The following is a 22,368-nucleotide window of genomic DNA, read 5'->3' as shown; positions in this document are numbered from 1 at the left end:
TTCTAGGGGCTTCTCATAGGGTCTCAGGTTAACTTACACTACTAGACAAGTAGTGATCTTGGCATTCCAGAGCTAATGAGGCATGTGAACATAATTATCAGTTTAATAGTTCTTTTTAGCTATTGGCTTCCTTTTTCCCTTCCTCCACTCCTTCCTTCCTTCCCATTTTGAGCCCAGGCTGTCCTTGAACTCAGAGAGATCCTCCTGCCTCTGCCTCCAGAGTCCTGGGATCAGAGGCATGCACCACCATGTCCATCACGTTAATACTTCATAACATGGTGAATAGTATCAGGATTAGTTAACTTGGCTAAAAAAGTATTCTTATGGATTGTTAAAGAAGGCATAATACTTAGAAATAACTGATGTCCTTGATATTTAGGAAGATCTGGTGAAATGTGTGGCTTGCTGTTATTACAAGTTGCCTTTTATCTCCACAGGAGAAACCTCAATTATTTTTCCAATGCATATGCAGCAGCAGTCAGCGCTGTGGACCCTGACGCTGGGAACGGAGAACTGTGCATTAAGGTTCCCTCAGAGCTCTGGAAGCATGTGGATGGTAAAGCACCAGGAATGTATTACTGTACAGTGAAATAAATCTAGCTAAATTTATAAGCCAGAAAGCTAACTCTAAAGTAAGCAGTACAAATATGAGAGAGGAGTTGGAAAATTCTTTTCTTCTTTAGGGTTCTGGGTTAATGTGAATATGTTAGCCACAGGCTGTTACAAAATGACCCAGTTTCACTGTTTTCGTAGTACAAGGAAACCACTTTGTAGATGCTAGGAATGTTCTCTGTCAAAGGAACTATGCTACCAGCTCCTTTCACCTTTTTTTTTTTTTCCTGCTTTTGTTTTCTGGCTATCCTAGTATTCCCTCCTTGCTCTGTAGACCAGGCTGGCCTGAGACTGAGAGACCCATCTGCCTCAGTCTCCTGAGTCCTCAAACTAAAAGCATTTGCCACGACACCCGCCTGTTTTGTCTTTTTTTTTTTTTCCAAGATAAGGTTTCTCTGTGTAGCCCTGGCTGTCCTGAAACTCACTCTATAGACTAGGCTAGCCTCGAACTCAGAAATCCGCCTGCCTCTGCCTTCCAAGTGCTGGGATTAAAGGTGTTTGCTACCACACCTGGCTGTTTTGTCTTTTTAATGAAAAGTACTTTAAAAGTTGTGTGGCTAGATCCGTTTGGAATGGTGGCTTTTTTGCGGCATTAGCAGTCCTAGCTCTTCTGTGTTACAGAGTAGCATTCTCAAGTCCCACAGGAAGTTCACTGAGCTACTTTGTGGTTGAGCAGACACTACAGTGTGGGATTTTGCCACATGTCCTATATACTTTGAATTTATCCTTCCTAAATCTTTATGACCCATTCTTTAAAGATTTAACCAGTACAATTATTATTTGAAAACTTCTTTCTACCTTTATTTAAGTCTTACACAAGTCAAAGAAGAAAGAAAACACTTTGTTTTTAGTGTGTTTGGGAGCAGGTGAGAACTAGTGGTATTACTCAGTTTAGGGCACACGTAGAAGCTTATCATTGCATGGGCATGTACTTGTGATATCTGGGGGAAATTAAAATAACTCCCTTTAACACAAGGTGTTTTTTTACTATACAGAAATAGGATATAATTGAAGACCATAATAGATGATGCAGCTTCTTCAGTAATCCTCCCCACCCTTCTTCCCTTCCTGTATTCTTTAAAGTCAAGTAGAACTAACAGTCTGGGAGAAAATACAAAAGGAGAAAAAACTTGAAAAGTAGAATTGTGCCGGGCAGTGGTGGCGCATGCCTTTAATCCCAGCACTTGGAAAGCAGAGGCAGGTGGATTTCTGAGTTCGAGGCCAGCCTGGTCTACAGAGTGAGTTCCAGGACAGCCAGAGCTACACAGAGAAATTTGTCTCAAAAAAAAAAAAGTAGAATTGCAATTGGATTTAACAGGTGTTAAAGCATTCATGTTAGGGGGTTTGGAGTTTTTCTGAAAACCTTGCATGTTGTCAGAAATGTTGAGAATATGCTATGGTTAGTGGTGTACAAACAGCAGCTAGAGAGACTGGAGACAAGCTATCAGCCAGTGTAGGTGAACACTGTAAAAGCCTGTGCCGTGACAAGTGGTCCCATTTCTCTGTTTTTCTGTCCTGGCGTTTGGTTCCAGCCTCTAGCATCTAGGCAAGTGCCCAACCACTAGGGCTACATCCCAAGCAGCTCTACGGTTTCTTAATATAGATAACGCTCAGGCTGTGGTTCTCATGGACTATATTCATTATATAGACTACTCTTGCTTATTTATGTGTTAGTGAATGTATGTATATATTCATTTATTGCAGAATTAAAGGTCCTGAAGATACATATCAATTTTTCTTTGGATCAGCCAAAAGGAGGTCTTCATTTCGTGGTGCCCAGTGTAGAGGGAAGCATGGCAGAGAGAGGGGCTCATGTCTTCTCTTGTGGGTATCAGAATTCTACAAGGTAGATTATGATTTCATGGCTTCCAATGGATTTTTTCTAATTGCATTTTTAAGTGTTGAATATGCAGTGTGTTTTTTAGAATGACCAGTGTAAGCTTGGTCCCCTACCCCCAAGCTACTTTGAGTCATGTCTGTTGAGTATTCCTTCTTGGTCTTGTCATTTTCATTTTTTCCTTAGGGAGAGTTTTGAAATGACCTATTAGCTCGATTCTTTAACTTTATAGTTAAGTTTAGCATGCATACAGAAAACTGCAGCACTTAAATGTAAAAAGATAATAACTTTTCACAAGTGAACACCCTACCGAGGTCACCGTCAGATCAACACAGATAGAGTGGCAGAGCCTCCTCTTCTTCTAGTCAGCGTTACACTTGGCATTCTGTCTAGTCACTTCCTGAGCTACTGTTGACTGTGCTTGGTTTGGAACGCTGAGTAAGTGGGCTCCTTCATGTGTTGTGCTCTCTATAGCTAGCTTTTCGCTATCGTTTGACATCAGTAGGTTTACATAAGAACCTACATCTCTATGTGAAATTGTAATCCACTCTTTCCCATGCTCTGTAGTTAACTACAAGTTACTGACATATTTTATAATGTAAGTGCTTTCCTCAGATTATTAATTCTCCTAAGGCTGTGTTTTAGAATTGTTGGTATTTTGGTACTATGTACTGATTCTATTATATAGTAAGACTTGACCTGAGATTTTAAGTCCAAACTATATTTTGTACCGTTAATCTGCTTGTAGATTTTGGTTCCCGTGTGTCGATTCGTACTCTGAGTTGTGTACCTGGAAATTAGAATTTACAGTAGATGCTGCAATGGTTGCTGTGTCCAATGGAGATTTAGTCGAGACAGTGTATACTCATGACATGAGAAAGAAGACCTTCCATTATATGCTTACTATTCCTACAGCAGCATCCAATATCTCCTTGGCCATTGGGCCATTCGAAATACTTGTGGATCCATATATGCATGAGGTAGGTGTATGTGCATTTCATTCATCTTTTTCTTCTCTGTACTTTTACTCCTTATGAGAAGAAAGACACAAATAAACAAACACTTTTTTTGGGGGGGGGGGTTTTCAAGACATGGTTTCTCTGTGTAGCCCTGGCTGTCCTGGAACTTACTCTGTAGACCAGGCTGGCCTCGAACTCAGAAATCCGCCTGCCTCTGCCTCCCAAGTGCTGGGACTAAAGGTGTGCGCCACCACTGCCCGGCAAATAAACACTTTTTAATATTTAAATATTTTAACACTATGACTAAAGAGAAAATACTTCACATCACATTTATTTGGAATTAAAAACATTTTGATGAGGTTGTTGATCAGGATTCTATCCATACCTCATTCTGCTGAAGTGAGAATAAATCTTATTATTTATTACCTTTTTTTCTTTAAAAATAAGGTTTCTGTATAGCCCTTAAAGCCATATGTTCATGGTCCCATGCCTATGCTTTAATTTCCAAAGTGTAGTTTTCCTGCTTCCAGGGATGGGACTTAGATGAAATTAGTAATAACAGTTGGTTTTAGAAACCAGGCCACACTCTAGCCAGGTGGACTTTTTTTTAATGCTAAGCACTGTATTAGGAAATTAAAAGTTCTCATTAACTTAAAATAGTTTATTTATATTTACATATATTTCTCTAATCATAATATATTTCCTGTTAGCCTTAACTCCATCTGTAGTGTCAACTTTATTTAATCCTGACATTTCAAACTATTTTTAGGTTTATTTTGTCTTATTTTTGTTTTTCTTTGACAGTCTTGCTATGTGGCCTAGGCTTTCCTAAAACTCATGTGAATCTTCCTGCCGCTACCTCCTGACCACTGAGACATGCACTACTGCCTCTGGCTTTTATTTATCATGAAATGGTTGCCTACGATACCATCTTCTGGGTCAAACATTCCTACGTTCTTGTTTGTCTTGAGACAGTCTCACTATGTAGCTCTGGCTGTCTTTGAACTGGAGATACTCTGCTGTTCAGAGGCAGTGGGGCCTGGGAGAACGGAGCTGCTGAATGAGAACTTACAACTTACGTGACAGCCAGCTTTATTCAGAGTATCAGACAGTTAGACTCTGAGGGTTAAACAGAGTCACACGAGTAACGTATGTGCAGTTACAGGGGCAAGCCTCATGTGGGAAACAAGCCATTGGTGGCTCCACATGCAAAAGTTTTAGCATAGAGGCTATGAACAACAATAGCCAGTTATAGGGAATAACCTGAAGTAAACTTCTATCTGCTATACCTGGGAGGGTCACAAAAGCATATTCCAAAAACAATTCCATGTTGAAGAAACTGACCAGAGTCACAAGATTCTTGTCTTGGTTTCTGGGCGTTTCCTCACAAGCACTCAGAATTCTCCTCACAGGACTCCATTCTTGGAACATGAGGTGCTGGGATTACAGATGTGGCCCACTGTCCCTGGCTTCTTCATTCATTTGGCATAGAATTGTTTAATAGGACAGTCTGTGATACCTGTTTTGAATTTAGCTTAATATGAAAACCATGACTATTATTTCTATTGTGAATATTTTTTAACCTCCTTACTACCAGTATGGCTCACCTATGTTCGGCGCACCGGTATTTGGTCTGTAGTTGAAGTATCAGGGTGATTGGAATGATTGTTCCGGTATGCCCACAGTACTGATCAGCATTAACTAGTTCAGGCTGAGGTCACTGTGTAGCATGAGTTAGAATTACCATTGCAAGCCATCATTACAGGACAACATAAACTATTAATTTCTAGATTCAGTTTAGTGGTCCTTGCCTGGCCTGTGGGTTCAATCTTCAACATTGTACACACAAAAATAACTAAAATATTACTATAAAATGCTCAATATTTGCTAGGTATAAACACGTAAAAGATTATGCTAAGCATTAAAATTTAACTCTTTCTAGTTTATGCATAGGAGAAAATACTTAATTTGGAACAGTTTTATTTTCATTGTGTGTAAGCTTTTAATATCCATTTTAAATTTAATTTTTTAGTACAGTGAACATTTTGTAAACCTATTCTGAAAAGCCTACTAAATAGCAATAGCTATTTAGCTACTAAATAGCTATTTACAATATTTACAATATTTTACAATAGCTACTTTCACCATTATGAAATTTATTATAAACTAAATACGCCCTTTTTCTGAGTTGGCTATTCTTTTGTTTCCAGGTTACCCATTTTTGTTTGCCTCAACTTCTTCCGTTACTTAAACATACTACGTCATACCTTCATGAAGTTTTTGAATTTTATGAAGAAATTTTGACTTGTCGCTATCCATACTCCTGTTTTAAGACCGTCTTCATTGATGAGGCTTATGTTGAAGTGGCTGCTTATGCTTCTATGAGCATTTTCAGGTTAGTGTCCCTTCAAATGGAGAATACCAAAGTTAGAGTAACCGTACAAGGAAAGGCTATTGGCTCATCAGGTTTAAGACTGGTTTTGAAACGTCAGGTGTGAGTGAGTTTATAGGTAATCTGGTATTTTTAAAATGTTACTGTGTAGCCTCGTGCATAAGGAAGTAAGGGATCATAGTGCCTTCTTCACAGTTAGCATTCACATTTCCATTTCTGGTTAAGTTCCTAATGTTTGTGAATGTTTAGCTTACACGTTGCATAGGCGATTGGTGTGCCTTCTTGCTAACACTACAAAACTCTACTGGCATCACCAATTTGTTATCAAAATACTTTTTTTTTTTTTTTTTTGGCTTTTTCCAGACAGGGTTTCTCTGTGTAGCCCTGGCTGTCCTGGAACTCACTCTGTAGACCAGGCTGGCCTCGAACTCAGAAATCCGCCTGTCTCTGCCTCCCAAGTGCTGGGATTAAAGGCGTGTGCCACCACCACCCGGTCCCAAAGTACTTTTTCTTTCCTTTTGTTGTAGCCCCCCTTTTCTGTTCATTTTTTCGGGGAAAGTTCCACATTTGTAAGTTTTATATGTCAGGGCTGTTGTTTGCTTTTCCTGTCTAAAGGCGCTCATGTAATGGTGGACACTAATCCTATGCATTCTTCAGAACACAGTTGGAAAAAGTGAATGGAGCAATGCATTCAGAAGTAAATAACGGAGTACCAAAATGTAATAGATTCCAGGAAAAGGGGTTTATTTTTGTTACTGGGTTTCTGGTTTCTGGAGACAGTGTCTCCCCACTACGTGTTTCAGGCTATCTGTGCCCCAGACTGAATGCTGGTTTACTAGGAGTGTGCATCTGCATCCAACCTGAGAAAAGATCTTTGAAATTAAGTAACTCCCCATTGTATTAGGATCCATTTCTGATTAACACCAGCTTCTTACTTCTGAAAATAGTGATTTATATTTTTTATTAAAATCAGTACAGAACTGTGTTCCTTGCTTTAGGTAGACTGAATTTCAGATAAATTTTGAAAAGATTAGGAAACGTTTGGGGCGAATATTCTTTTATTTTTTCCTTCTGTTTTGAACTTGAACCTAAAATTGTATTGCCTTAGAGTGTCGTTACTGTATTTTGACTGACTGCCATGTATCTCTTGGTCCTAAGTGGCTCCCACGTTTTTGGCTTTCAGCACCAATCTTCTGCACAGTGCCATGATTATAGATGAGACGCCACTGACCAGACGGTGCCTGGCACAGGCTTTAGCACAGCAGTTCTTCGGATGTTTCATATCCAGAATGTCTTGGTGAGTAATTTCAGAGTTACAGACTTAGCCACAGGATCAGGAAAGCTGACTTCTCCTCTCCTGCCCTCCCCTCTTCTCTTGTTCTTTGACAGACTCTGTGGCCCGAGTTGTCCTCAACCTCACTGTGTAGCTGAGTCTGCCCTTGAACTGATGCTGACACTCCTGCCCACCCCCCTGCCCCCAAGGGAATCGCTGGTGTATAGCATGTGCTTTACTCTTACTTTCCTTCTTGTCTTGCACTATAAGCTGACTGTTGCCTGTAATTTATAAGTAGTGTTGGGGTTATTTTCAGCTTTAAAATCAGCATAATTAGCAGGGCACGGTAGCATATGCCTTTAACTTCAGCACTCAACAGGTAGATATCTGTGAGTTTAAGGGCATTCTGATCTATGTAGCAAGCTGAGATGTAGACCCCACTGCATGGTGAGACCTGTTTCCAAAAAAACAAAAAACAAAACCAAAAAAACCAGTAGAGTTACTTACATATTTGTATTCTCATAAAAATAAGAATTCTGAAGAGTGTCTTAGTTCCTGTTAGGGGAGTCATACACTTAGCACTTCTTCAGAGGAAGACAACTGACCACTTATAGTGTGTCAGACCTTATAACATGCACTTGAATTTTAGCATTCTTAAAATTAAAGATCTAGCCAGATGTGAAGAAGGGTGGATGGACAACTCAGCTTAAAAGATGTGAGGAACTTGATAATTTGTTAATAACCTTCAGTTGCCTAAAAATAGCAGTGGCTCATATTATGATTCCATTAGTCTCCTTGACCCTGCTTGGACAGGCTTTAGTGATGAAAAGTTTTATTGCCTTTCCTTAGGTCTGATGAATGGGTGCTGAAGGGAATTTCAGGCTATATTTATGGACTGTGGATGAAAAAAACATTCGGTGTGAATGAGTACCGCCATTGGATTAAAGAGGTAAACAAGAGAGAGATTTGTTTTCCACTTGTATGTCAGTAATATATAATAATGTTTTCTGGTTTCCATGTCTCCTGTCTTTTATTTTATTTCATTTATTCATTGATTTTGTGTGTTGGGAGCAGTGCACATGCTAGGCTGCATGTGTGCTCAGAAGACAATTTCCTGGAGTTGCCCCTCTCCTTACACTGAGTTCTGGAAATCAAGCTCAGGTGCTCAGGCTTTTTGTTTGGCAAACTATTTCACCCACTGAGCCATCTTGCTGGCCCCCTTGTCCTCTGTTTTACTGATTATAATGTACTTTTAAAATATCACTTGAAAAATAGCTCTTTTCAAATAAAGTGAAAATTACATCACTGAAAAAAAGATTATAACTGAGTTTTCTATGTTTGTTTCCAAGTCTAACCTGGAGAAGGATAGTATAGTGCCAGTGTCTGCTCTACCAGGGCGAGTGGCACGCTGCTCATGCAGTGTGAATGGTATTAGGCACACAGTAGGTACTTACATGTCAGGTAGTCTTCAATACCTACCGTATGTGCTCTGTCATTGGCACATATTTTCCTATTATTTAAAGATGAAGGCACAGAATAAAGGCAGTATTTTGTATATCTAGTTCTCTTCATGCACATAGATACTTCAGTGGTATCGTTGGATTTGATTAGATCTTAAATTAATTGTTTCCAGGTAGAAAAATCTCTACCTCAATATCATTTTTAAATTAATACTCTGTCCAAAAAGTTGGTAGAGAGTTCATACACTTAGCACTCGTAGAGCCTATTCTTCATTTCAGAAGGGAATAACCACTTAAAGTGTGTGATACAATAGTACTGTGATTAAAAATAGCACTGACTGTCTTAATCCTCTTACTACCCCCACTTTCCATGTGAAGAAACTAAGGTACATAGAGGTTTAATTAGTTAGTAAAGTATGTGGCTAATCAGCTGTGTCACCAGGATCCAGCTAGCTTTTAACCATCTCACGATGCTATCTGCCAGTTTCTCTGCTGCCTGATATTATTTAAACTTTGTGAATGTCATAGTTATAGTTATGATGTTATCTTTTTCAGCTTTTCTTTCTTCCTTTTGTTCTGTTAACTTGAATGGGTATTATATGTTAGAGAAGTATAGGGTTGTTTAAATTAATATATTACTAACATCATTCAGTTAACTTCCTTTTGATTGCCTTAGTCCTCAGATGCAAAATACTGAGAAGGACTAAATCAATTTAGAGGACAAATCAGAGAGGCTCAGAAGAGCCATAAGGAAAAGTTGCTGAGCTGCTGGTGAGCCCTGAAGTCACAAAGTACAGGGAAATTTTTGAATTTTAGCATTCAGCCAGCTTGTGTAGCTTGGTCTGCCTATAAAACCAAGCTGTTCTCCAGATAGAGTTTCCTTATCTTACATCTACATCTGCTTCCAGGACAGAGAATTTGTGGACTAGTACTAAAGATCGTTGTATGGAGAAGTTTTCACTGACTCTTCCGTTTTTGTCTTTTTTAGGAGCTAGATAAAATAGTGGCATATGAGCTGAAAACTGGGGGAGTTTTACTGCATCCCATATTTGGTGGTGGAAAAGAAAAGGATAAGTATGTGATATTATAAACCTCACTTATGGGCTGCCTCTTACAAGAGTCCCTTATAGTGTGTCCCTCGGGGCCAGCTAAGGCCAGAACTGTAATGAGGATAGTGTGCCGCCACACTACGTTTGTCAGATCCCTGCTCTGCATTTCTGTTGCATCATGTAAGATGACTGTAACTGAATTTAAGCCTAGAAATGTAAGGCTTTTCTGTTTGATATGCTGTTTTCTAGTTCATCTTTGTCATACTAGCCTTGATAAAACTTAAAATCTACGGAAGTAGTTCTTTTGTTTATTGTTCTGGTTAACCTGAATTGTCAACCTGATTCAACTGAGAAACTCCCAGGGATTAGTAAAGCACACTTGTAAGTCTGTGTGAAGATGTTGCAGGAGGATTGAGTAGTCAGGAAGCTCTTTGAATGTGGGTGCAGTCTGCTGTAGCCTTGGAGGTACAGGGCTAGATAAACTGAAAGAGAGACGCACCCTGAGTTCCCCCTGTATCCCAGCTTCCGTGAGACAGGAACTGTGCTCAGCCGTCTTCTTCCCATCAGGGAGGATGAAAGCTGAGCCACAGTGAATCCTTTCACTTCTGTCATTTTTCTCAGGGTTTTGTTGCCAACAAATTTTAACACAGAAAATTTATATCAGAGGTAGAGGTGTTACTGTCTCTAACTTTAACCATGTTTCTTAAGCCTTTGGAACTGAATTTTTAAGGAATTTGGGGGGGCTGGAGAGATGGCTCAGCGGTTAAGAGCACTGACTGCTCTTCCAGAGGTCCTGAGTTCAATTCCCAGCAACCACATGGTGGCTCACAACCATCTGTAATGGGATCCGATGCCCTCTTCTGGTATGTCTGAAAACAGCTACAATGTACTCATGTAATAAAATGATTTTTAAAAAAAAAATCCTTAAAAACAAAAAACAGATCATCTTAAAAAAAAAAAGGAATTTGGAACAGTTTGGAGACGTAGGCGTCAGTTTTTCTAGACTGCCGTATGTTTAGTGGGCAGTTATGTTAAAAGCTCAGACGATCAGATGCCAAGAGAAATATGGGCAATAAAGATCAACTCAGGAAGTTTATGATATGACTAAGAACTCTACTTGGAATTGGGCAAAAGACCATGCATGTCACGTTGTTGCAAAGAACAGGCCTACAGGTCTATCCTGAGAATTCATGGTAGCCCAGTTAGTACGCTTTGGTATGGATTTTGTTGATTGTTTTTAGACAGGTGTATTGTGAAAATTGTAAGCAAAAAATCTTATTAGCCCGGAAAAGAAACACATAAAGGGAGGTGGTAGCCAAAGAGATTAAGACCATTAAAACATGAAAGTACTTTGTCCCAGGACAGTGGAGAGTACTATGCCCCTTGAGACCATCTTAGGAAGTGCCTGTACCTCACCTGCCATAAGGGTATGGGAGTGAAGCCGTGGGTGGAGTCAAGACTCCAGGAAGCTGGAGGTTTGAGAAACCTGCAAGGGAAAGCTGCAAGCAGCCTAACCAGCCCAAGACAGCCAAGACAGAAGGCGTGTGTGCTATAGGAGTCAGCCAGTGCCTTACTGCATAAGAACTTAAGACCCATACCCAACTCCTGTAGTATGTCCTAGGTGCAGGACATGGAATGATAATGTTTACATTTTCTGCTGTGCTTTGGTTGGTTTTGCTCCTATTGTTCTGCTATTCTGTGCCTCTGTTTAGGAATACGCTTGTTTACTCAGCCATTGTATCTTGAGGGTATTGGCACAAAACCACATCTCTGACCTCAAAATGGAATATAAGAGATAACTCGTTACAGAACCAGATAACAGTGATCAAGGCCTAGGAACATGGATGCAGGTTTCCCCAAATACAGTATTCTTGTATGCCAGCAGTTTGATTAACAAAACAAAGACAGTCATAAGTCAGCATACTTTTTAAATACATCATTAGCGCTCAGTATCAAACCCAGGGATTCTTGCATATATTATCAGTTGAACCGCACCCCTGCCTTGTGCTTGGGTTTTTCTGTTTTTTAAACTTACTTTATGTTTATGGTGCAACTAACTTTGGAGGGAACTCCACACAGATATTGACGGTGAGAGTATAATTTGATACACTTGATACCCTTCTATGTGATTCTATGTTTAGAGTCATAAAGAAACTGCGTTTTGGTATTTGATGTGCAAAAGTACTTGTGTAAAATTTAATGTAGCAATTTGGAATCATGGAAAATTATGAATAGCTTAAATTGCTTATATTAAATGTAAAGTCTCTTTTCTACTTTTTTTTCTTTACTAGTCAGTTTTGTTATTTTTTTTCAGCCCCGCATCTCACCTCCACTTTTCAATAAAGCATCCACACACACTGTCCTGGGAATACTACACTATGTTTCAGTGTAAAGCTCACCTCGTGATGAGACTGATTGAAAACAGAATCAGCATGGAATTTATGCTGCAAGTAAGTGCTAACATTAAGAACTTAACAACATTAAAGGGACTGGAGTCTTCTGCAACCTCAAAGCCTATTCCTAGTGGCACACCTCCTCCAGCAAGGCCACGCCTCCTTATCCTCAAACAGCTACCAACAGTTGACCAAGTATTTAGATGCTTGCAACTCAAGAAGGACGTTTCATTTAAATCACCACATCCTCCTCCCTGTCTCCCATAATCTTCTGGCCATATCATCGTGCAAAATACATCCAGTCTAACTTCAAAAGTCTGTCATAGTCGAAACATTATTTCAGTGTCCAAAATTGCTTCTGAAACTCAAGGCAGTTTCTTAATTATAACCCTCTGTAAAATCAAAAGCAAACTGCATACTTCTAACAGACAATTGCATAGAACATTGCCATTCTAAACAGGAGAAATTGAGGCATAGTGAGGAAATACTGGACCAAAGTAAGACCAAAACCCAGCATGACAAACTCAAAATCCCTTAGCTCCGTGCCCAGTGTAAAAGGGCTTAGTTGGCTCAGGCCTTCCTGCTTTGCTGCCTTCAACATACTGCTGTCTCTTGAGCTTGCTCCACTCCTTGTATGCAGCTTACCTTGGTGGCTGTCCATGGCTCTGGCACCTCCAGTGTCTTGGGGTCTCCAAGACAATTCAGGTTTCATACCAACAGCTTCACAAAATGGCTTCTGAAGGCCTCCGTACAGGGAGAGACTCCTTTGCCACAGGCCTGGCCTCAAGTGCTCTACTTAACACCAGAGGAAGACGCTACAAACCATTACTTTATTGCTGTTGTTAAATTTTGCTCTGTTTTAAAGTAAGTTTTAGTGTAAGTAGTTACAATATAGGAAATGAAATAGTAGAATCAAGATAGATGGATTACTCATGTAAACATATGTCCTTGCTTTTTGGCCCCTTCTCCCTCCTTCCTCATTCTGTCCTGTCCTGTCCTGTTCTGTCCTCTTCTCTCCCCTTCCCCTCCCCTCCCCCCTTCCTCTCCCCTCCCCCCTTCCCTTCCCCTCCCCTCTCGTCTCCTTTCCTTATTGTTTGAGGATCAAATATATGACCTTGTATACATTAGGCAAATGCTTTATCACTGAGATACATTTCTGTCTTAGGTTTTTACTGCTGTGAACAGACACCATGACCAAGGCAACACTTAAAAAGAAAACATTTGACTGGGGCTGGCTTACAGGTTCAGAGGTTCAGTCCATTATTATCGAGGTGGGAACATGGCAGCATCCAAGCAGACTTGAGGCTGGAGGAGCTGAGAGTTCCACCTCTTGTTCCGAAGGCAGCTAGAAGACTGGCTTCCAGACAGCTAGGACGAGGGTATTAAAGCCCATGCCCACAGTGACACACCTACTCCAACAAGGCCACAGCTACTCTAACAAGGCTACACCTTCTAATAGTGCCTTGGGCCAAGTATATACAAACCATCACAATTCCCAAACTGATAGATGCAATAAAAATATCAGCTAGCCTCTCCCTTTATTGATAATTTTTTGTTTTGTTTTGTTTTTCAAGACAGGGTTTCTCTGTGTAGCCCTGGCTGTCCTGGAACTCACTCTGTAGACCAGGCTGGCCTTGAACTCAGAAATCCACCTGCCTCTGCCTCCCAAGTGCTAGGATTAAAGGCATGCGCCACCACTGCTCGACAATAATTCTTTTTTTAAAGATTTATTTATTTGTTATGTATATAGAGTTCAGCCCGTGTGTACACTTGCATTCCAGAAAAGGATGTCAGATCCCATTATACATGGTTGTAACCAACTATATGGTTGCTAGGAATTAAACTCAGAACCTTTGGAAGAGCAGTCAGTGCTCTTAACCTCTGAGCCATCTCACCAGCCCCCTTGATAACATTCTTAAAGATAGGCTTAATGCAAAAACTTAAAAAAAAATCATTTTTGCTGAGGATGTAGTATGTTGGACTTCTGGTTTAATGTAGATGGGGCCCTGGGTTTAATCCCTGATAGAAAGATGGAGACGTGAGTTTTCTCTAAAGACTGAAGAACAGAAATATAAAATGAAAAAAAAAAGTGTGCCATGAGAGGGTGTTGTCCTTTTTACAATGGTATAGATGTTAACTAGTATTGCCATTTATGGATTTCCTTTTATGCTGAAGAGCCATGATACTCTCACGTGTGCTAGGTAAATGCCACCCTGCCGAGCCTCAGCTCCACTTCTCTCCCCAAACCCCTTTAACGTAGAAGAACACATGAGATTATGACATGTCTGACATGAGAATACCGTGCTCACTCTCAGTGAGTGTTCTTAGTTTTGAATTCCTGTAAGATTTGGCAGGTATTATATATTGTGCTTCTTAATAAATGATATAATGTCTAGCGCATTGTTAGCATTCAGTAATGTTTCTATGAACAATTCTCTTATATCCTGTTTAAATATTTGTGTGTTTCTTTTCCTTATAGCATTTAACCTGAAAAATGTATATTTTGCATGATTGTTACCTTGTGTAAATGATCACATGGTGTGCTAGTGCAGACTGGGTGCAGTGTGCAATTGGAAACAGTGTTCTATGCCCCTCTGTCTTTGCAGGTTTTCAATAAACTACTAAGTCTGGCCAGTACTGCTTCTTCTCAGAAGTTCCAGTCACATATGTGGAGCCAGATGCTGGTTTCCACCTACGGGTTTTTGAAGTCCATTTCCAACGTCTCTGGCAAAGACATCCAGCCCTTAATAAAGCAGTGGGTGTATCCTTTTCAGTAGCAGCTCAAAACATGGGCAAGGGAACGAGCTGTGTGGAAGATGGAAAGAGGGCGGAGATCCGTTGTCACTTCTCTAGAAAACAGAGATAACTAAGCTGTGACTTGTAGCTTCTAAAGCACCTTCCAAAGGAATTATGTACTCATATGTAAAGATTGATGTCTCAATTTATAAATTTTGGCATATTCTGTACTTTTTAATATGAGCAGAAAGTAGATTCCATGGTGGATAAGGTAAATACTCTAGCAGACTGGCTTATGACATTACTTATGAGATGAAATGGCCTGGTGACTTTGAAATATGCTTGGGGCTTGGCACAACTTGAATGGTATCTTGGATCTTAGCAATTCTTACATTTTTCACTTCAAGGTACTATTGAGAATCCAGTAGAGTGGTATTACTTTTAAAATACAAGCTTTTCAATCTTTCAGAAATCTTCTTTAATCTGGGAAAAATTTTTCAAAAGAATTTTGAATATTTTGCCACCTGGGAAATAATGAAGTTTAGTTTGAGACTTTGATCTAGTGGGAAAATGTTTTTTTTGGGTTTTTTTGGTTTTTTGCACATTTTCATTTCAGTATGTAAAAATTCCTTTACAATCCTTTAGAGACCAGAGTGGAGTGGTAAAGTTTTACGGAAGTTTTGCATTTAATAGAAAACGGAATGTTTTAGAACTAGAAATAAAACAGGATTACACATCTCCTGGCACCCAGAAGTACGTGGTAAGTGCTTTCCTAGAAGAGCCTGTTGCTTTGCTGTCTCCAGTTGCAGTAGAGGAGGGACTCTCAAGCTGGGGTGACTGAGGAATGTGCAGCATGTACTTAGGGAAGAGTCTGGGACAGAGACTTCAGAGCCTGCCTCCCCTTGTCTCCCCTGTTCTGACACCAGCTGCCATTGTCCTTCTGTCAATACGTATTTTATAAGCACAGCTTTATGTCTTAGCTGTCAATAAATGTAGGGCTATGTCTTGAGCATGTTCTGGCAGTCTTTAAATGGTATGTTGTTGCTGTTGTTTTTTAAAGGGACCACTTAAAGTAACAGTGCAAGAGCTAGATGGATCCTTCAACCATACCTTGCAAATTGAAGAAAACAGCCTTAAACATGATATACCCTGCCACTCCAAAAGTAGAAGGTAGGCAGTGCGTCCTGACTGTACACTGGAGATGAAACTGCAAATCCCATAAGTAGAAACCGCCTGAATGAAGTTATACAGCATGAGGAAGAACATCTTACCTGCTAGCTTTTTCTCCTGTGCTATATGAAAGTAGCAATGCCATGCAGACCTTGTCTGCCGTCTGAGTTTGTTGTTTCTGAGACAGGGTCTCATGTAGCTCCTCCATCCTTGACCTTACTTCAGACTCCCAAATGTCAGAGTCGCAGGCATGCTCCCTGACACACGCCCAGCTCCTGCTTTCTGTCCTTGAGATACCTTTGTCTTTGGAATTAGGTATTTTTTTATATATATTTAACTTATTTTTAGGACAGAGTCTCACTTCTGTCTAGGCTGGCCTAGAACTGTGTGCATACTGCCCCTACCTCCCAAGTACTGGGATTATATGCTTGTGATACCATGTGCCGCTGTAACTTTTTTTTTTTTTTTTGAGAATCTTATGTATTGCAGGTTGTTTTGCTTTCCATTAACTTTTAATAATAATAATGATAATGATAATGATAATAAATCCTCAACATCCATTTTCTCTAGTTTTGAGGTAGATTTGTTGTTTTTAAACTCCATGGCAGCATTCACTCCTCTTTGCCTTACCTTTTAGTATTTCATGAAACCATTTATTTGAAGTTTGCCTGCTCATTCTGACCCTTTATTTGAACTTAAACTGCTTGATATTTTTATTCTGATATGGAAATCACACAGTTTTCAATTTTACTTTTCTTCAAATGTAGGAATAAGAAGAAAAAAATCCCACTGATGAATGGGGAGGAAGTCGATATGGACCTCTCTGCAATGGAGTAAGTTGCTTAAAAGTATGTAATTACTTTTGAAATGTATGTTCTTAAAACCATTTAAAGTCAAGAGAAACTGTTAGGAAAAAATGTAAATAAGATTGTAATTCATTAAACATATACACTTCTGTTCAGACTGGATGAGACGTGAAGAGTAGTGGAGGCGGGTACAGCCTCAGCCTTTGCTCTCTCTTGCTTCCTTGAGTAGTATTTCTCACATTGATATGCGTGCCACTCATGGGGGATGATCTTAAAATGACATTTGTGCTTTGCTACATTATTTGTGGTCCTGAAGTTTATATTTCAAGTGAATCCCAGGTGCTGTTGATTGTGTTTGGGACCCTGCTCCAGAGTGTGTTGAGACTGTCTCTGTGCTTGCAAACCATTTGAGTACTACTCTGCTAAATTAAGACAAGGTCTTTTGTAACCCAGGTGGTTTTCCTTAATCAGGCCTTTTTTTTTTTTTTTTTAAATTTCAAATTGATTTTACATTCATGAATGTGTTTTGTTTGCAGGCATGTCTGTGTATGACATGTATGCCTGCCATCTGTGGAGGTCAAAAGGCTTAGTCTTCTACAATGCTCAAAATCATTTTTCCATCTCTCAGACTTCTTCCACTAACTTGACTATAAAAATCAAAAAAAGTCCGAATTAACGTCACTTCCTGTAGCTTCTTAGTCTTGTCAGTCTATCCCTATTATGACAAAATAATGAAAATAATATCAACTTTTCAGTTGTATTCGTCTCAGATCCTCTATCCACCCCACTAATTACTCCCACACCCTGACTACTGCCACTAATATTGATAGCCAGCCAAAGCCATTTAAAAAAAGAAGGAACTACATATCAAAAGATTTACATATCAATGCTAGTAAGCCTACCAATTTTCCTTATCATAGCATTCTCTTCTACCTAACTTATTATATTTTATATCCTATTTGAAGCCACCCTAATCCCAACTCTTATTATCAATCACTGGATGAGGCAATCAAACAGAATGATTGAATGCAGGACTTTACTTTCTATTTTATCAGCTTCCCTGGAACTGGAGTTAGAGACTGTCATGAGCTACCCTGTGGGTGCTGAAAAGCGAACTTAGGTCCTATGTAAGAACAACCAGAGTTCCTAACCACTGAGCCTTCTCTCTAGCCTCTGGACTTGAATTATTGATCCTCCTGTTCTCACCTCCCCCACCTGCTAAGATTAGAGCTGATTGTGATATTTACTGGTTGATATTTCTAACATGTCAAATATTTTTATACCAAGTAATTCATGAGCACCTAGTATTAAAGTGAATTAGTATTACAAGTGGTATTGTTTTGATTAAAATATGGACATGCACTTAAGTTTTACTTTGCATATTAAATACATGAGAATAAATCAATGGACCTTCAAATTATAATTTCAGAGCTTCCTTGAGAAAAAGTAGCCAATGTGCCAAGTGTTTAAATATCAACTAAAGTTAGTCCAGTAGAATAAATGCTTTCTTTTATATTTCTTTTTGAATTTCTAATAAGGAAGAATGTTTACACTATAGGCATTTTTTAGGTTGTAGGAAGTTAAACAAAGACAGTTTGTATTATTTGTGCTTTGATATTTCAAAATCGCAGGTAAAAATGCCCAGAGAAATATTTTCAGTGGAAAATTTGTTATTTGGTATTCTATGTGACAACGCTTCATATCCTTAAAGATCTTGTTAGTAAGCTTGTGAGAAAGTTAGCATAACGTGGTGAAAAGTTTGTTGAGATTTTAAAATACGGCTATAATAAATTTCAGCCGCATGAAAGTACTGTACGTAGAGCAGAGTCTGAGTAGTGTCTGTTTGTGTCTGTTTCCAGAGGTAAGTGTTAAAATTGTATTTTCTCTTAGTGCCGACTCCCCTTTGTTGTGGATAAGGATAGACCCAGATATGTCTGTCCTGAGGAAGGTGGAGTTTGAGCAGGCTGACTTTATGTGGCAGTACGAGCTCCGCTATGAGAGAGATGTTGTTGCTCAGCAGGAATCCATCTTGGCCTTGGAGAAATTCCCCACACCGGCGTCGCGCCTTGCGCTCACTGATATACTAGAGCAAGAGCAGTGTTTCTACCGAGTGAGGATGTCAGCCTGCTTCTGTCTTGCAAAGGTGAGGTAACCAGGAGAACGTAAGATTGCCACAAGACGTGTGCTTTACAAAAAGGCTCCAAGAATGAGTTAAAATTCATCAGAGTCTTTAAGTATTTTTTGGTAGCAGTTCCTTTGAAACCTTGTACCACGTGCTTCTAACAACCATGATTTAAAAGAAACATGTTTGACATAAGAATAGATATGTACAAAAATATCAATATTGTCAAACTGAAAGCCAAGGAGAAGCTTTCCATTTTTAAATTGCCAACTATATTTTAAAGCTAAGAAAAATTTTGGCTAGAAATTCTATGACTGGGGGCTGGAGAGGTGGCTCTCGGGTTAAAAGTGCTGGCTTCTCTTCCGGTGTTCCTGAGTTCGATTTGTAGTAAGCACATGGTGTCTCACAACCATCTATAATGAGATCCAATGCCTTCTTCTGGTGTGCAGGCCAACAACAGAGCACTCATAAATAAGTAAATTGTTAAACAAAGAAGAGAAATTGTGATTGTAGTGATTTATGTGTTTACATGAGAATACATAAAATTAACAAATCGTTATTGTGGTAGTTGTTTGGTTTCGGAATTAAAATTAGTAATAAATAATGTACAATAATTGACTATTTTAACATTCTAGAAAAAGTTAATTTATCAATAAACAGTCTTGCTCTTTTTACTTTTTAGGATAGGTTTGGTTTTGTGTGTGTGTAGGTGTGTAGCCTTGGCTGTTCTAGAATTCGTTGTTTAGATGAGGCTGGCCTGGAACTCACAGAGATGCCCCTGCCTCGGTCTCCCAAGTGCTGGGATTAAAGGCGTTCTTCATTCCCACTCAGCAATAAACAGTCTTTAGATTTAAGAAAAATCTGGATCCAGAAGAATGCAGACAGAATGTTGACCATGAACACTGTCTGCTGAGTGTTTCAAAGCATCTGGATGATAGGTTTATTCTCATTTCACTGTATGCTAACGCTTTATATTTCTTTTGTTTTTAGTGATAACATGCAGCTGACTTTCTGTGCTCTCAGATATTAGAGAGAAAACAGAATTATTTGCTAGGGATATATTTTACTGATACTACAAATAGTCTTGTGATTTTTTGTTAAAATCGTAGCAGAGCCATAAAACTATAGGATAAAGTATTTAATCATAACTTCCCTTTATCTCAGATACTTTTTATATGCCCTTAAATTTTCAATATTATGGAGATTTTTTCTAAAGCATTTTCTTCAATATTTAAATAATTTTTATTAAAGCAAGAAAGTTTGCAGTGCTTATTATATGTCCTGGATCAGCTATCAATTCTGTTAGCTAAAACAGAATTAGCATCTAACTTTTTAACAGTTAAAGAATTAGACAGTTAAGGGAAGGAATGCTTTAAAGTTGTATACTTTGATGAAAGTCTTCCCCCCCCAGTCTCTAATACATTAATTGGTTTTTATATTTTATAATTTGGTAGGCTAGCTTTGCTTAAACAGCATTTGCTTGGTACATATAGGTCGTTGTTTCTTTTCCTTCCTTTTTATCTTTTGTACCTATTTTTGCATTTAAATTTGAGGTTATTTACATATTGTTTATCTGTGAAACATGGGTTTCTTTCCATGTGCCCAGATCAGGTATAAACAGCTAGGACTACGGTGGCATTGCTTTCTGGGCAGCTGCTGCAGCTTGATGGACACCTGTGGCCTCCTCAGCCTTAGAGTGAGCCACACTGGAGACTCCAGCCTATGAACTAGTTCAAGATGGCAGTCTCCTACGGAGTACCACTGATTTATTGGCAAGGGTAGGGTCCGTGGTTTGAATAAGATAGAACAACCATTCACTCAGCACTGGCTTTTGCTCTTGAGTCATGGGCAGACACCAACATGGAAGCACTTACAGGCGACTGGCCTTGCACATGATTTGGGGTGCAGATAGAGGCTCTTATTTGTCCTCTGCTGACCGGGAGCTTACATTCACTGTGGCTTAGCCTTCCCTCCGCATTCGTCTCTAAGTAAACAGTGCCTCATGTTTGGCTTACTTTCCACCTGAGTAGTTGAGGAATGGTTCATGATAAATTTTTAATTTTGATGAGCTTAAAATATCAGAATTCTCTCTACCTAAGTGGATAGAGAGAAACCCAGGCAGAGAAGCCTTTGAAAGCATATTTTCCTTAAACACGAGAGGATGCTGGCGTTTAGAAATTGATTTGTACAAAATGACTGTAAATGCACATAGTGGGGCTTTTGGATTGTTTTGGGTTGAGTGGGTGGTTTGTTTGTTTTTTTGGTGGGTGACTTAGTATATTTTCGTGGAAATGGATGATAAAAGACCAGATTGTGATAGTTTCCAAGAACTGTAGTGTTGGCTTTTAGAAAGCCATTTGGTCTTCAAAGTGTATTTATAATTGTGACGGAAAGTTCTTCATCTTCTGTTTACAGATTGCAAACTCAATGGTGAGCACATGGACAGGACCACCAGCCATGAAATCCCTATTTACTAGAATGTTTTGTTGTAAAACTTGTCCCAACATCGTGAAAACAAACAACTTCATGAGCTTTCAGAGTTATTTTCTGCAGAAGGTACCCCGTCTCTTTGTTCTTATGATGTTTTTATAATAACATAGCTTTATCGATGCTTGCCTTCTATGATTTCTTTTTATGCCACAAGCTCTTATGTGTCTGTTAAACTTGGAAGCTGCATATGATAGATGTGCATTTCATATAAGCCAGCCTCTGCTCTAAAGCTTTTCTAGAATTTTCACTGATCACTGATTTTTATCAACTTTATACAAATCATATCTACATCACTAATAACATGTAGAGAAATGAATGCCTTTGATTGGTTGTGTAGGGAACGGAGGTATGGAGTATGTGCAGACCTTTCTCATAGTCAGTCTGCTAGAATGGGGACAGTATATTCAGAAGTTGCCCAGCTCACAGTGCCAACTTTGCTTGCTTGCTTGCTTGCTTGCTTGCTTGCTTGCTTGAAGGCAAGTGTCATGTAGCCTTGGCTGCAAGCAAGGTGCTGCACAGTGGGGCAGTTGCAGTTCTGAACTATTTTCAGAATGAAGAAATTAGAACAAGGACATAGTATTTGATATTACACTGGCTTTCTGTAAAGTGGTAAGTTAGAGGGAGACCAGAAGTGTGGGTACACTGGGGTTCGGGAAGATGACTAGCCTTTGAGTGGATTGCACATCATTTGCGTGGTTTGTCAGTCATAAGAGTGAAGGCAAAGCTAGAGGAACTAGATCAACCAGTAAGAAGTGTGGCATTAAAAGAAGAGGGAAAGAAGGGAAGTGACACCTCATCTTAGCTGAGAAGCTGCTGTGAGGACGAGCCAGTGTGGGAAGGAATCACTGCGCTTTGTTCGCTGTAGTGTGGAAGATTAGGAACCTCTGGGCGTGTTTGATAGAAAGGAAAGCCAGAGGAAAAAGTTCATAGAAAAGACAGGTTCGACTTTGAGCAGCACAAGGGACAGACAGCATAGGAATTAAACAGAAGAAAACCAAAGAACCTGATGATTGTTTTTCTTAAGCAAGTCAAAAGGATTTTTTTACTTTAAGTGAAACTCCTGCCATAG

General features: G+C 39.3%; 1 protein-coding gene across 2 annotated transcripts in view; it reads left to right on the top strand.

Moving 5' to 3' along the window:
• Positions 1–22,368, top strand: part of Taf2 (TATA-box binding protein associated factor 2) — a 54,105-nt gene that overhangs the window by 4,669 nt on the left and 27,068 nt on the right. Inside the window, exons 4-17 of one of the 2 annotated variants that reach the window (XM_028766832.1) lie at positions 438–556; positions 2,317–2,458; positions 3,198–3,429; positions 5,619–5,803; positions 6,984–7,097; positions 7,923–8,022; positions 9,522–9,607; positions 11,897–12,032; positions 14,582–14,736; positions 15,357–15,471; positions 15,772–15,881; positions 16,649–16,714; positions 18,578–18,830; positions 21,225–21,365. In XM_028766832.1, the coding sequence (XP_028622665.1) occupies positions 438–556; positions 2,317–2,458; positions 3,198–3,429; positions 5,619–5,803; positions 6,984–7,097; positions 7,923–8,022; positions 9,522–9,607; positions 11,897–12,032; positions 14,582–14,736; positions 15,357–15,471; positions 15,772–15,881; positions 16,649–16,714; positions 18,578–18,830; positions 21,225–21,365 (1,954 nt within the window). Of the gene's footprint in view, positions 1–437; positions 557–2,316; positions 2,459–3,197; positions 3,430–5,618; positions 5,804–6,983; positions 7,098–7,922; positions 8,023–9,521; positions 9,608–11,896; positions 12,033–14,581; positions 14,737–15,356; positions 15,472–15,771; positions 15,882–16,648; positions 16,715–18,577; positions 18,831–21,224; positions 21,366–22,368 lie in introns of those variants that run through there. The other variant, XM_028766830.1, reaches the window with a different exon arrangement.

The sequence above is a fragment of the Grammomys surdaster genome, unplaced genomic scaffold (assembly GCF_004785775.1).
Source record: "Grammomys surdaster isolate TR1022 unplaced genomic scaffold, NIH_TR_1.0 63, whole genome shotgun sequence".
NCBI lineage: Eukaryota > Metazoa > Chordata > Mammalia > Rodentia > Muridae > Grammomys > Grammomys surdaster.
This window is presented reverse-complemented; position numbering and strand designations above follow the sequence as displayed.